Source organism: Heteronotia binoei, chromosome 5 (genome assembly GCF_032191835.1).
Source record: "Heteronotia binoei isolate CCM8104 ecotype False Entrance Well chromosome 5, APGP_CSIRO_Hbin_v1, whole genome shotgun sequence".
NCBI classification, from domain to species: domain Eukaryota; kingdom Metazoa; phylum Chordata; class Lepidosauria; order Squamata; family Gekkonidae; genus Heteronotia; species Heteronotia binoei.
Window position 1 is genome coordinate 29,437,869 of NC_083227.1, and position 14,882 is coordinate 29,452,750.

At 47.2% G+C, this 14,882-nt stretch overlaps 2 protein-coding genes across 2 annotated transcripts in view; one reads left to right on the forward strand and one right to left on the reverse strand.

The window, feature by feature from the left end:
- LOC132571225 (zinc finger protein 709-like) overlaps positions 1 to 14,882 on the reverse strand; it is a 1,224,940-nt gene that overhangs the window by 509,842 nt on the left and 700,216 nt on the right. The gene's annotated exons all lie outside the window — the stretch shown is intronic.
- On the forward strand, positions 1,759 to 12,640 carry LOC132571250 (zinc finger protein 436-like). Its single transcript, XM_060237993.1, has 6 exons — positions 1,759 to 1,807; positions 6,068 to 6,659; positions 6,954 to 7,071; positions 7,224 to 7,436; positions 9,281 to 9,382; positions 10,921 to 12,640. Exons 2-6 carry the CDS (start codon positions 6,243 to 6,245, stop codon positions 12,255 to 12,257), a joined length of 2,187 nt encoding a protein of 728 aa, XP_060093976.1. The 5' UTR covers positions 1,759 to 1,807; positions 6,068 to 6,242; the 3' UTR covers positions 12,258 to 12,640.

The following is a 14,882-nucleotide window of genomic DNA, read 5'->3' on the forward strand; positions in this document are numbered from 1 at the left end:
CTCCAATGTACATTACTTTGCACTTCTCCACACTGAACCTCATCTGCCATGTTGACACCCACTCACCAAGCCTCAACAGATCCCTTTGGAGTTCCTCACAATCCTCTCTGGTTCTTACCACCCTGAACAATTTAGTGTCATCCGCAAACTTGGCCACTTCACTGCTTACTCTCAACTCCAAATCATTTACGAACAAGTTAAAGAGCATGGGACCCAGCCCTGCGACACCCCACTGCTTACCAACCCCCCCCCACTGCTTACCAACCTCCATTTTTACTCACTCTCTTCCTATTAATTAGCCAGTTTTTGATCCACAAGAGGACCTGTCCGTTTACTCCATGACTCTCGAACTTACTAAGGAGTCTTTGATGAGGAACTTTATCAAAAGCTTTCTGGAAGTCAATTTAAACAACATCTATTGGGTCCTCTTTGTCCACACGTTTGTTCACCCCCTCAAAGAACTGTAATAAGTTAGCAAGGCAAGATCTTCCCTTACAGAACCCATGCTGAGTCTTGGGGAGGGACGGTGGCTCAGTGGTAGAGCATCTGCTTGGGAAGCAGAAGGTCCCAGGTTCAATCCCTGGCATCTCCAAAAAAGGGTCCAGGCAAATAGGTGTGGAGACCCTGGAGAGCCACTGCCAGTCTGAGAAGACAATACTGACTTTGATGGACCGAGGGTCTGATTCAGTATAAGGCAGCTTCATATGTTCCTCAATAATTTGTGTTCATCAATGTGCCTACCCATTCTGTCCTTGATAATGGTTTCTACCAACTCACCATACCACAACCCGCAGTTCCAGTTTCAAAGGATAGACAGTCAACTATACGTAGATGGACTTTGTGTTCAGGTGTGGCTTATATTTGCACTTTGAGTAGCATTGTATTATCTTATAAGTGAATTTTGTTATATAAATATTTGAATTTTCTACAATTGAGGCTGGTTTGACGTGGACGCCTTAGGGCTTCTCACCTGCTCCAGTTACCATGTTATTCTTTTTGGTTGCGAAATCCCAAGGTGGAGGCAGGGGAACCTCCGGTTTGGAGGCTCTCCCCCCCCCCCCCCGCTTTAGAGTCATCAGAAAGTGGGGGGAGGGGGGAGGGAAATATCTGCCACATTATTCTCTATCAAGACCAATTCTCATAGGGTATAATGGAGAATTGATTCATGGGGCTCTGGGGGGGGGAGTGTTTTTTGAGGTAGAGGCACCACATTTTCAGCATAGCATACGGTGTCTCTCCTCAAAACATCTTCCAAGTTTCAAAAGGATTGGACCAGGGGGTCCAATTCTATGAGCCCCAAAAGAAGGTGCCCCTATCCTTCATTATTTCCAAGGGAGGGAAGGCATTTAAAAGATGTGCAGTCCCTTTCAATGTGATGGCCAGAACTCCTTTCGGAGTGCAGGTATGCTTGTCACAACCTTGCTCCTGGCTCCACCTCCGATGTCTCCTGGCTCCACCCCAAAGTCCCCAGATATTTCTTGAATTGGACCTGGCAACCTGCATTCTCCGTCAGTTCCTCCTGCAAAGAGACTCCTCGGGCTGCTGCCCTTCTGCAGAGAGAATCAGCGGCTTGGAAAGGGGGAAAAAATCCTCTCTCCCTCCCCTGCTGAGGCTCCTCCTGGAGTGCCAGGCAAGAAAGAGCGGTCTACCCTGGGCACTCAGAGAAGAGCGGTTCTGCAAGGGTTAAAGGAAACATCTGGAACGGACCTGCCTCCTAGAGAGGCATCCGGAAGACAAGCCCTGGTAAGCAAGGAAAGCCACTTCCTGCTCCGCCCCCTAAACTGGGGGAACCGGGAAGGAGCAGCTGGTGAGTTGCAAAGAGGGTTTTTTGGAGGAAGGAGACAAAAGAAGGGGGGGCGCAGGAAGGACGCCCCCCCCGGCAGAGACTCCAGCTCTGCATGCAGAAGCGCCCAGGAGCAACATCTGGGCAATGCTGGTGCGGGATCCGGGGTGTGCGGGGGGGGGGGAGAGTTCCCTGCAGGGAGAGCTGATTCCGGGTGTAGGGGTGTGTGTGTGTGAAAAGGTCCCAAGAGGCGGCTTCGGTAGAAAAAGTGCCCTGCATCGCAGAGCCCGGCTGGATCAGACATGAGTTGATCTAATCGTGCAATCCTGTCTCTAGACAGCTGGCCCCTGGGTACCCCCTAAGCTCATTCGTTATGAGGGCCGGATCTGACATAAATGAGACCTTGTTGGGCCGGGCCATGTGTGTACCTATTTAAGATTAGGTAGCAGAGATACAGATTTTATAAAGAACACAGAGAAACACAAATATATATGTGTGTGTGTATAAACTTAAAACGCGCTTAAAACATTAGCATTCATTAGTCTTAAAGATGCTTTCTTTGTATTCTCCCACGGGATCCAGGGCACTGGGCAAAGGAAGCTCTGGCTCTTTCCTTCCTTCCCCAGGTGACTGTAGGGGGGGAGGGGGAGTCTCGGCCAATAGAAGGAAGAGAGGCTTGGCTCAGTAGCTCCACTGTGCAATTGCGAGAGCCTGGCAAAGCAAGCTATTTCTCCCCCCTTCCTCCCCAAGGGAGGAGCCTCAGCCAATGGATGAAACCAAGGTTTGGCTCTGTGGCTCCTGTGTGATTGAGCAAGCCTTGCAAAGCAAGCTGTTATGCAGAAGGAAACAAGATATAGGGAGAAGGAAGCAAATGAAAGCCAGTGCTTGGGAGCCTGTTAGGAGCCCTCTGGGAGCTTGATTTGGCCCCTGAACTGCATGTTTGACACCCCTGCCCTAAGCAATGTTCCCTCTAAGCTGCAAAGTTTTGTGAGCAAAAATTCTGTTTGTGAGCTACTGGCATTAAAGTTGTGGTGAGCTGCTGTATATATATATTGTGCTCTGGGGCCATTTTCCCTGAGCTAAGACAAAAATGTGTGAGCTGGAGGCTAAAAAAAATCTGTGAGCTAGCTCACGCTAACTCAGCTTAGAGGGAACACTGCCCTTAAGTAGAGCATTTATGTGCTTGGTGCTGCCATTCAATAGAGTTGCCAACCTCCAGGTGGAAGGAAGACAGGGGAAAAGACTGACTGACAGAAAGAGAAAAAGAAAGGAAAACATGAAAAAGCAGGGCATTTCAAGCTTCTCCCCCCACCCCGTTCTACTCAGATTAGCAATGGCAAGGAAGGAAGGAAGGAAGGGAAAAGACTGACAGAGAGAAAGAGAGAGAGGAAGGAGAGTGGGAAATAAAGCAAATAGGGAAAAAGAAAGTAATAGAATGAATGAAAGGGAGGGAGGAGATAGTTGGAAACATGTAGAGAAAAAAGAAAAGAGAAAGGAAATAGGGAGGGAAGCAGTGAAAGAAAGGAAGGACAAAAGGAAGAAAGAAAGAGAAAAGAAAAGAAAAGAAAAACAAACGGGATGGGAGCAACTCACCTTTTAAACTTCTGACTTTTGCTGCGCAGCTGACTCTCGCAGCACAAGCAGGACTGGGTCCCCTGACCTCAGCTGGCCAGGGGGAAGTCAGGCCTAGTTCCCCACCCCCTTCCCCCTTCCCTTCCTCAGCCCAGGTCAGTTTCAGGCTGGTTAAGGCACCCCTTCCTTTCCCCCGGCCAATCACTTGATCAGCAGGGAAAATGGCATGAGCTCCTGCTTTGTTCTACTGCTTCAGACCAACATGGCTGCCCACCTGGATCTATCTACCATGTTGCCAAATAATGAGTTAACTAAAATGTTATGTTCCTTTCGCCTCCTCCTTTGAATGCGATAATGTTGCTCAAACATTTCCATCTGAACACACATAAAGTTGCCTTGCACTGATTCAGAACACTGGTCCATCGAGGTCGGTAGCTCTCCAGATCTCTCATGTCACCTTCTGACTGGTCCATACATACCTACCTACACCAATATGGGCATAAAGATGCCTGGTCCTCTTAATTGGAGATAACAGGGACTGACTGAACCTGGATCTTCTGCATATGAAGCAGATGCTCTGTTACTGAGTCAGGGTCCCTCATTTGGTGCTTGGAATCAAATAAGCAGGTAATTCTCTAATACGGGCGTGTTTGAGGGCCATCAAGTCACTTTCAACTTCTTGTGACCCTAGGGATTAATGTCCCCCAAAATATCCTATTATTAACAGCCATTTACTCACCAGAACTGAATGTAACCATCTGTTGTATTGTGGTTCTCCATTCAGGTTTACATACATAAGGCAAAAGGGAAGGGAGCCAGTAAAATAAGCCCAAATAGCATTTGAGGGGAACTCTGCCTCAGTATCGTTGTGGTTGCCAACCTCCAGGTGGAGTCTGCAGATCTCTCAAAATTACAGCCAGGTTGGATTTGATTTAAATCATAGTGTTCTACATAAAGACTCGGTTTTGCTGGTATAACCTTAATATTCACAATTAGATGAAGATTTCATTTTTAGAATAACAACTGTTCATATTAGTTTTACAGTTATATAAAAATATTGATTTTTAATACTATTAGAAACACATTATAGATACGTAATTATGAAATTATACGTAGAGGAACTTCATTAAAATATTCCCAAACTGGGTCTCCTTTATGGCCTGCTGCCATTATAGGTTTTCTCCTCCAGGGAAAGAATAATGTGATAAACCTCGGGTTATACACAAAAGATCCAAAGTCTTGTGGAGTATTCTGCTCAGAAAGTTTCACTTTCATTTTTACTGCTTGCCCCTCCCTCCTCACACTTAAGTTTCTTCTTGTGCAGATCTATTCCACTCCAAGCAATCTTTTTCTGTTCATTGAACTTTTTGAAATTTAGCACTTAAGGGGTTGATTCTGTGTACATAGGTTTGCAGAACAATGAGATTAAGGTCTTTTTCTCAACTCTGTTCATTTTATAACATTTTTGCTGTGTAGAAGAGGCATGTGATCTCTGCAGACACAAATTACAGTTTTGAGAACTGCAAAACCAAGCATTTGTGTTCTGTGATAATATCTTGTAGACAGAGAAACTGCCCAGTAATCTTACAGAAACCTCTGGAAGAGCATGACATTGTGAATGGATTAATAGAATTTATTACCAAAAAAATTAAACATTGCATGAATATTCTCTCTAACCTGCCATTGTTCTCTCTAACCTTGTTCTCTCTAACCTGCCATTCGCAAATTTCCAGGGATTTCCTGACCTCAAGTGGAAAACCCCAGCAAGAGAGGTCTGTGGTTCTCTCTGAGTCTTACATTTGGCTTTCCTTTTCCTCTTCAGGGAGGAGCTCCAGATGCTAGTGGGAGGCACCCAGCATGAGGCTTGTGAAGGGTCTCCCCTTCACAAGCCTCATGCTTGTGAAGGGGAGACCCCTGAATAATTAATGAATAACTCTATAAATTAATAAATGAAAATATGCTCTTGTGTTTAAAAAGCAAAAAGGGCGTCTGATGTAATGTTGAAGTTGCAATGTGATAAGAAACCAGACAGCCCAAATGGGTGTTTGTCACAGATGTGTATTGATGGCAGACACGTTTCTATAAGGAAACTCCTTTTTGAATAGATACGCAGACACACTGGAAAACTACCAGGGAGAAAGGGAAGGGGGGAAGTGAATCTGATACATATGAGGGCCAGCCTGCAGGCCTGTTTTGCTTAAAACGAATGGTTTGAGAAGTGAGTGGGGGTTCATTATTTTTGGGAGCTTTGCTGCTCAAATGAACCTTGCTATTGGTGCGAAATAGTAAAATACCTCGTTTTCAATCAGTAAGTGTGCGGCCTCGTTATTCTGCTGCTACACTTCAGAATTAAAAACTAATCCTTATATCACCAACCTTTTGATGGTGACATATTTTCCTCAAAAAGCATTGTATTTAAAAAATCCGATTTTTTTGATTTTTTAAAAAAAAAATAATTGATTTTTATCCACCCTGATTACAGCTGATCTCCAGATTGTGGAAATCAGTTCTGGAAAAAATGACTGCTTTGGAGGGGGGGGGGCTGTATAGCTTTATACCCCTGCTGACATCTCTCCCTTTCCCAAACCTTGTTCTCTCTAACCTGCCATTCGCAAATTTCCAGGGATTTCCTGACCTCAAGTGGAAAACCCCAGCAAGAGAGGTCTGTGGTTCTCTCTGAGTCTTACATTTGGCTTTCCTTTTCCTCTTCAGGGAGGAGCTCCAGATGCTAGTGGGAGGCACCCAGTTGGGCCTCTGCTTCTGTGGACAGCATTAGAGCTTGTGACCAGGAAAGACATCCTCAACTTGGGGGTTCTCCTCAGCAGAAGTCCCACCCCCAGGAGCAAAAGAAGCAGAAGAGTGAGGAGAACTGTTTCGTTTGTGCCAGATGGCTCTTGGGCACATACAGACAGTGGGCAGGAAAGGCCTTGAAGCTGGAATGGGAGTAGGGAAAGAGTTGAATGCCGGGGAACTCTGGGAGAAAACATGGCCAAAGAGCCTCCTGGGTGAGGATGCCCTTGGCTTGAATGTGCAGCGCCAGCCGTTCAGGCGGTTCTGCTACCAGGAGGCCGAGGGCCCCCGAGACGCATGCAGCCGCCTCCACAAACTTTGCCTCCAGTGGCTGAAGCCAGAAAGGCACAGCAAGAAGGAGATGTTGGACCTGGTGATCCTGGAACAGTTCCTGGCCGTCCTGCCCCCAGAGATGGAGAGCTGGGTGAGGGATTGTGGGCCGGAGACCAGTTCCCAGGCGGTGGCCCTGGCCGAAGGCTTCCTCCTCAGCCAGGTAGAAAAGGAGAAAGAGCAGGTGAGTCAGGTTCAGCATGACAAGGCAAAAGTATCGGAGAACTTCAGCGTTTTCCCAAATTTCCCTTTTCTTGTGCAGTTGAGATGCCCCTTCCTCTCTAGGCTGCCTCTTCCAGGGATCAAACACTGCATGGGGCATTTCAGTGCTTCCCTTTCCCTTCCGGGTCATGATTCAGGATGTGGGGGAAGCTGAAGCCAGGTATTCGCCCCAGTGACAGCAGAGAGGGCAAAAGGAGGCTGAACCCTTCACTTTATTCCTCTGACTCATCACTTTGTCCCCTGTGTGGTGTATTAGGTGCATGGACCATCCGTGGAGATGTTTGTTGAGTCAGAAAAGAATCCATCCAAGACCTTCCGGAATCCACAGTTCAGTACCTTCAAACAGGAGGATCCAACGGGGGACACCTCGCCAGGTAAGGATTCCTTGTGCCTGAAAAGCTGTAACAACCACAAGATAAAAGTTGTGTTTCTGTTTTTCTCTCCAGCGTGCCTGAAGCCCATCACCACTCCTTCCAGTCTTCTGGCCTGTTTCTGAGAGACTGGATTGACCTTCTTTTCCTCCCAGGCTTTGGAACACCGCTTCCCGAGTCCTCTGCTCTTTGTCCTGTCGTGAGAGCAGCCATTATGCAGCCAGCAGAGGCCAAGGAAGAAGGTCCTGTGTCCTTTGAGGAGGTGGACGTGGACTTCACCAGGGAGGAGTGGGAGCTGCTGGATCTGGGCCAGAGGGTCCTGGCCATGGAAGTCACATTGGAGAATTTTGGGAACGTGGCCTCTGTGGGTAAGGATCCTTTTCACTTCAGTTGACAGATGCTAGACTGAATTAAACTTCCCTGACTGCTGTTACGAATCGGTACACTCTGAGGATTTTGAGAAGCAGGAATAGGTGGCCAGCCCTTGTACCCAGGCAGAACCGTAGCTACGGGGAGTAGGGGAAGGGGGGGCCCAACCCCCCCCCCCTACTTGTATGACCCCTCCTTTCCTGCCACTCTCACTGCTGCTGCTCTACCCACACGCTTGCTTCCCTCGTTTTTGCCTCTCCAGCTCTCCCTGCCACCCGTTTCTGCCTCTCCCGCTTTCCCTGATGCCTGTTTTTGCCTCTCCCGCTCTCCCTGCCACCTGTTTTTGCCTTTCCCACTCTCCCTGCTGCCCGTTTTTGCCTCTCCCGCTCTCTCCGCCGCTCGTTTTTGCCTCTCTTGCTCTCCCTTCTACCCGTTTTTGCCTCTCCCACTTTCTCCACTGCCTGTTTTTGCCTCCCCTGCTCTCCCTGCCACCTGTTTTTGCTGCCCCTGCTCTCCCCGTCACCCGTTTTTGCTGCCCCTGCTCTCCCCGCTGCTCTCGCTGTCCCGTTTTTGCCGCCCCCCCCCCCCCCGCTCTCCCCGTTCCTCTCGCCACCCTTGCTGCTGCCACCACTCTTCTTTTACATTTATTTTAAAAGTGTGTAATGTCATTTTGGGCCCCAGGGCCCCTCCACCTAAAATTTTAATCCCTGGACTCCCCCACCTAAAATTTTCTGGCCTGTACCCAGGCATGATACCTGATCTCTGCCCTCCTGAGCCCATTTCTTCTGGCCTGTTTGGGATTTAGAGTTTTATTGTAGGCAGCAGAACACCTTCCTGATATAGAGCTTGGGGGGGGTGTGCAGATTGGAGCAGGAGATTTCAGTGGTTGCTTCCTGTCTGCCCTTTGAACAGTGCTGGATTAAACCCTGTAGAGGCCCCTAGGCAGCCGATATCTCGGGGGGCCCCCTCACAAGTTATCTCAGAGACTGATCGGCCCCCTGCCACCCACAGCTCCCACTGCAGTCTGCAAGCACCTTCTTAAAAGCCCCTTTTACTAAGCTGCGGGGGAGAGGCAGAGAGAGGCAAACTTGATGATGATGCCCACAGCAGCTGCACCAAGCAAGCTGGGCAAAGATCAACTCAGTTGCTGGATGTGCGTGCAGGCTGGGAGGGCTGCAAGCAGGGGGGGAACTGGGGAGGAAAGCCGGCCCGGGGTCCCTAAAGGTGTGGGGGCCCATAGGCCAGTGCCTACTTGGCCTAATTGTTCATCTGGCCCTGCCTTTGAAGGACATTGGTTTGCTAGAGGGGAAGCCTCCTGTCTACCTTTGGAAGAGGTGGGCTTGATGAAGCGCATGCTTCCCTCTGGGCTGACTCTTGATCAAAGCTGCATTCCTGACTGGCGCTTCAGTCCAAGTTTGGTGGAGCCTCTGCAGGCGTCGGGGATGTTTCCAGGCTCACATTCAGGTCTTTCACCTGCTACATACACGTGCAGGGGCAAAATATTTTCTAGAACAGCGTTCTTGGATTCTTTCCTTGCTGTGCTTGACATAAAAGAAGCCATGTTGGATCAGGCCAATGGCTCACCCAGTCCAACACTCTTTGTCACACAGTGGCCAAAAAACCCAAGTGCCATCAGGAGGTCCATCAGTGGGGCCAGGACACTAGAAGCCCTCCCCCAAGCACCAAGAATACAGAGCATCACTGCCGTAGACAGAGAGTTCCAACAATACGCTGTTCTGACAATACGGCAGAGAAGGCAGGGAGACTCAGGTCAGGCTGCTTTGGAATGTTCATGCACCTCAATGTACCAGGGAGAACTCATCTGCTTTTGTTTCTCCCAAAGGAGAGCTTCTGACTCCCAGACCTGAACTCAGCTCCTGCCCAGAAGAAGAAGAGGACAAAAAGACGTTTCCTCAGAGCTCTGTGGAAATAAAGACAGAAGCAGGTAGCTACTGAGGTGTGGGATCCTTGGAGTCGTGGGACTCCCTCAGAGGGGTGGTGGGATTTTCCTGGTTCTTGTTTGGCATAAAGGTTAATTGTGCGGACTTTTAATCTGGGAGAACTGGATTTGATTCCCCACTCCTCCACTTGCAGCTGCTGGAATGGCCTTGGGTCAGCCGTGGCTCTCGCAGAGCTGTCCTTGAAAGGGCAACTGGTGTGAGAGCTCTTTCAGCCCCACCCACCTCACAGGGTGTTTGTGGTGGGGGAAGAAGATAAAGGAGACTGTAAGCCACTGTGAGACTCTGTCCTTGAAAGGGCAGCTTCTGGGAGAGCCCTCTCAGGCCCACCAACCTCACAGGGTGTCCATGGTGGCGGAAGAAGATAAAGGAGACTGTAAGCCACTCTGTCCTTGAAAGGGCAGCTGGTGTGAGAGCTCTCTCAGTCTTGGAGACTTCAATAAAGGGTACAAGAGGGAAAGGGCAGCTCCTGCTCCAATGGGGAAACACTGCAGGGTTTTGGAAAGGCAATAGAACTGGGGAGAAATCTGACATTTGAGCTATTTGGACTCTGTCTATACAGATTATGTCTTCCTTTATGTAGCAAATATAGAAAAAGACTTTTTGGCTGTAATACACTATTTTAAACCAAGTTAGTATGTTTCTATTTCCTGTTCTCTAATTCTTATTTATTTCTTTTCAATAACCAGAGTGAAACCATAATACAAAAACAATAAGAAATTCCATTTACAATACAATATAATCAGCTATGTTTACAGCTAACAGCATTCAATATTTGTTTCCACAATTCCAATAATAATTCCTTCCAAAAGCATAAGTTTCAATCAGAAAATAAATTTTAAACGCAGTGGTTCAAATTTAGAGTTCACAAATCTAAACTTCACACAGGAATTCTAAATATACCCTGTTCTGATATTTTGTCTTCATCAGTGAACTAAAAATTCAGAAACAAGCATAATTACATCCACAACCCTCCATAAAGTTAAAATGAACTTATCATTTAGGTATTTCTTACCCAATAGTTACTTCCCTTATGTAGCAGCAGAAATATAGAGTACCAGGGATTTTTTTGTAGGAAAAGCCCAGCAGGAACTCATTTGCATATTAGGCCAAACCCCCTGATGGTACCATTGTTTCATACAGGGCTTTTTGTAGAAAAAGCCCAGCACCAACTCATTTGCATATTAGACCACACCCCCTGACACCAAGCCAGATGAAACTGCGTTCCTGTGCAGTCCTGCTCAACAAAAAACCCTGTAGAGTACTCTGAAGTCTTTGGAGATGGACTTATTTCTATGGTGGACTGTATGTATGATGAATTTCAGTGAGATCTATGCTTGTTAATATTGTTATTGCAGAAACAGACTCTTAGAGTTAGTATATGCTTTATTCAGTAAAACATTCGCCCACATTTTTGAAAAATATTTACTTAAATGTTATTCTTAATGTATAGACAGTATTTTGTCCTTTCTTGTATGTTGCTTACCGTGATCCCAGTTAGTTTATTGCTCCCTCTTTATTCCAGCAGGAGACGTCAAGGAGGCAGTTGAGGAAATTAAGGGGTTCTCCCTGGAAAAAGTCCAAAATAAACAGGCCGAAGGAGACTTTGGGAACAGAGATGGACCACAGAGCCTGGAAGGAAGCTGTACAGTGAAGAGGGAGGGTAACCCCGTTCTTTGCCAAACAGGGGACTTCCATGAAATCCCAGTCCACAGCAATCACCAATGGACTTACTCAGGAGTGAAGCCGCTTCTCTGCTCCAAGAGTGGAATGATTTTGTCCATTGGAAGGAAGGGTAATGTATTCTTTCCAAACGACGTTATAATGAAGGCAGGTAAATGGTCTTACTGTAGAAAGTACTTCAGATACAGACCACAGCTTCTTGTACACCAAAAAACACACACAGCACAGAGGCTTTTTGAATGCGCAGAGTGTGGAAAGAGATTCAGTAGGAGTTGGAACCTTCAGCAGCATCAGAAAGCCCACAGACAGAAGAAAATTTTTGAGTGCCCAGAGTGTGGAAGGACATTCAATAGGAACAGCAGTCTTCAAGACCATCAAAGAATCCACACAGGGGAGAAACCTTTTGGATGCTTGGAATGTGGAAAGAGATTCCGTCATAGTAGTACACTTCAGAGCCACCAAAGAACCCACACAGGGGAGAAACCTTTTGAATGCTCACAGTGTGGAAAGAGATTCAGTCACAGTAGTAGACTTCAGAGCCACCAAAGAACCCACACAGGGGAGAAACCTTTCGAATGCTCAGAGTGTGGAAAGAGATTCAGTCAGAATTTCGACCTTCAAGTGCACCAAAGAACCCACAGAGGGGAAAAACCTTTTGAGTGCTTAGAATGTGGAAGGACGTTCAGTAGGAGCAGCAGTCTTCAAGAGCATCGACGAATCCACACAGGGGAGAAACCTTTTGGGTGCTCAGAGTGTGGAAGGAGATTTAGTTTCAGTAATAGTCTTCAGTGCCACCAAAGAACCCACACAGGGGAGAAACCTTTTGTATGCTCAGAGTGTGGGAGGAGATTTAGTTTCAGGAGCAGTCTTCAGAGCCACCAAAGAACACACACAGGGGAGAAACCTTTTGAATGCTCAGAGTGTGGAAAAAGATTTAGTGACAGTAGCAGTGTTCAGCGCCACCAAAGAACCCACACAGGGGAGAAACCTTTTGAATGCTCAGAGTGTGGAAGGACATTCTGTAAGAGCAGCAGTCTTCGAGAGCATAGAAGAATCCACGTAGGGGATGCTCAGAGCGTGGGAAGAGATTCAGGCATAGCGGCAGTGTTCAAAAGCATTAAAGAGTCCGCAGAGGGAAGAAACCTTTTGAATACTCAGTGTTGGATGTCAGCGGAGTAGAAGAAGGCCACGTACCTGTTGTTTGCTTGCAAACAGATCCAGCTTGGTTCTCGCCACCCTAGCAAGGCAACAGGACTTTCCAAAGGAAACAGAAAGATAGGGAGGTAGCGCATGAACGACCAAGGGAATTTCCCAGGGCAAAAGTTTTCACAAGTCAAAGCTCGTTTGGTCAGGCAGAAATGAGAATGAAGACGCAACAGACCTTATAGCCAGGGTTCCTTTTAAGATGTGGAGCCGTGTCAGCAAAAATTCTAATTTGTGAGTCAAAAATGGTGACAGCTTTAAAATTGTGAGCAGGCCTGCAGTTTTGTTTGGTTTTTTAAAATGTATTTCAGTTTGCTCATTTTTTGACAATACAGCTGAACTGAATGGGAGCTACACAACAATGTAGTATTTTTTTTCTGCTGCCGCCTCCATTCTTTCAATGGAACTTGTGTGAAATATTTTTAGTGAATTATGTCTCATATGAGTCCTCAGAGTCCAGATGCAAAGAATACACAAGAATGCAATTGTAGAGGGCAAAACATTTTAGATGAAAAGCCTCCTCTTTCTTCACCTCCTGCTAGGCCAGGGGTGGCCAAACTTGCTTAATGTAAGAGGCACATAGAATAGACATTAGATGTTTGAGAGCTGCAGACAAGGAGAAGGAAAATCAATGGGGAGAGAGAGGTAGAAAGAAAGCAACTTTAAATACATTCTCCAAGTCATTTGATGGGAGGGTGGGGACTTCGAGGGCCACACAATTATATGAAAGCCACATGTGGCTCCCGAGACCCAGTTTGGCCACTCCTGTGCTAGGCCATCTGGCCTCCCCACCAAGCCTCATGTACTATAGAAAAAAGCTCTGTGCTGTGCAATGGAAAGTGGTGGGTGAGCCCAGGGCAACTCAGTGGGAACCCGGCTTGCGGCACCTCTGTTTCCTGACTCCCAATGGCCCTTCTTCACAGCCCCCCTCCTACCTTCTGAGCCAGAGAAAAGGGTTGATAGGTCTTCTTTCTCATTCCTCTCTGACAAAGGGAGCTTTAACTCGTGAGAGTTTAAACCAGGGGTGTCAAACTCATTTGTTAGGAGGCCCAGATCTGACATAAGTGAGACTTTGTCAGGCCAGGTCATGTGTGTATCTATTAGGTAGCAGAGATATAAACTTTATAGAGGACATAAACACAATTCTATGTTTTTTAAATAAAAAACTTTAAAATGTTTATAACATTAGCACTCGTTGGTCTTAAAGGGCCTTTCTTTGTATTTCTCCTATGGGATCCAAGGAACTGGGCAAAGGAAGCTCTGGCTCTTTCCTTCCTTCCCTAGGGGTCCAGGAGGGAGAGGAGCCTCAGCCAATAGGAGGAAGAGAGGCTTGGCTCAGTAGCTCTGCTGTGTGACTGAGATGGCCTGGAAAAGCAAACTCTGCCTCCCTCTCTTCCTCACTGAGGGAGGTGCCTCAGCCAATGGAAAAAACTGAGGTTTTGCTCTGTAGCTCCTGTGCAATTGAGCAAGCCTTGCAAAGCAAGCTGTGATGCAGAAGGAAGCAAGAGAGAGGGAGAAGGAAGCAGATGACAACCAGATGCTCAGGGGCCTGATAAGAGCTCCTGGAGGTCTGATTCGGCCCCTGGGCCTCACGTTTGACACCCTTGGCTTAAACCCTGGCAGACAGGAGGTGGTTTTGATTGTGCTTTCAGACTTGAATTCTGCTCTGCTTTTGCAGACTTACACGGCAACCCATCAGAGAGGCAAAGAGCGTTCCTCAGCCTTCTGGACTTCAGAGTCCAACTCAAAACTGAACAGCTCCAAAAATAGAGGGAAAGCCTCCATCAAACCCATGTGTGTTTGGCCAAAGATACAAAAAGAGCTGGAAAGAGGGCCCAAACTAAAATTCCCTTGGCTGGGAAGAATCTATGGAATAAAAATGAATGCATTGGCAAAATTAAATTTTCTCTGTCATGATACTGGTCAGTAGACAAGAAAAGACTCTGAAGGATTGGCAGAAACCAATTAAAACATTTACTTGGAGTGGCAGAAAACCAGGAATTAAATTTAAAGCAGGGGCGTCAAACAGGTGGCCGGGGGGCGGAATCAGGCCCCTGGAGGGCTCCTAGCAGGCCCCCAAGCTACTGGCTGTCTTGCTTGCTTTCTTCTGCATCACAGCTTGCTTTGCCAGGCTTCCTCAATTGCACAGGAGCTACAGAGCAAAACCTCCATTTTCTCCATTGATTAAGGCTCCTCCCTTGAGGAGGGGGGCGGGGGAAGGAGAGTTTTGCTTTGCCAGGCACAACAGAGACGCTGAGCCAAGGCTGTCTTCCTTCTATTGGCTGAGGCTCCTTCCCCACCTGGTCCTCTGGGAAAGGAAGGAAGAGCCAGAGCTTCCTTTGCCCAGTTTCCTGGGCCCCATGAGAGAAATACAAAGAAAGCACCTTTAAGACTAAGTGCTAATATTTTAAAGATGTTTTAAAGCCCGCCCCCCCCCCAAATGTGTTTGTGTCCTTTATAAAGTTTCTATCTCTGCTACCTAATCATAAATAGGTATTCACATGGCCCGACCCAAACGTACAAGGCCCAGCCTGACAAGGTATAATTTATATCAGATTCGGCCCTCATAATTAATGAGTTTGACACCCCTGATTTAAAGTA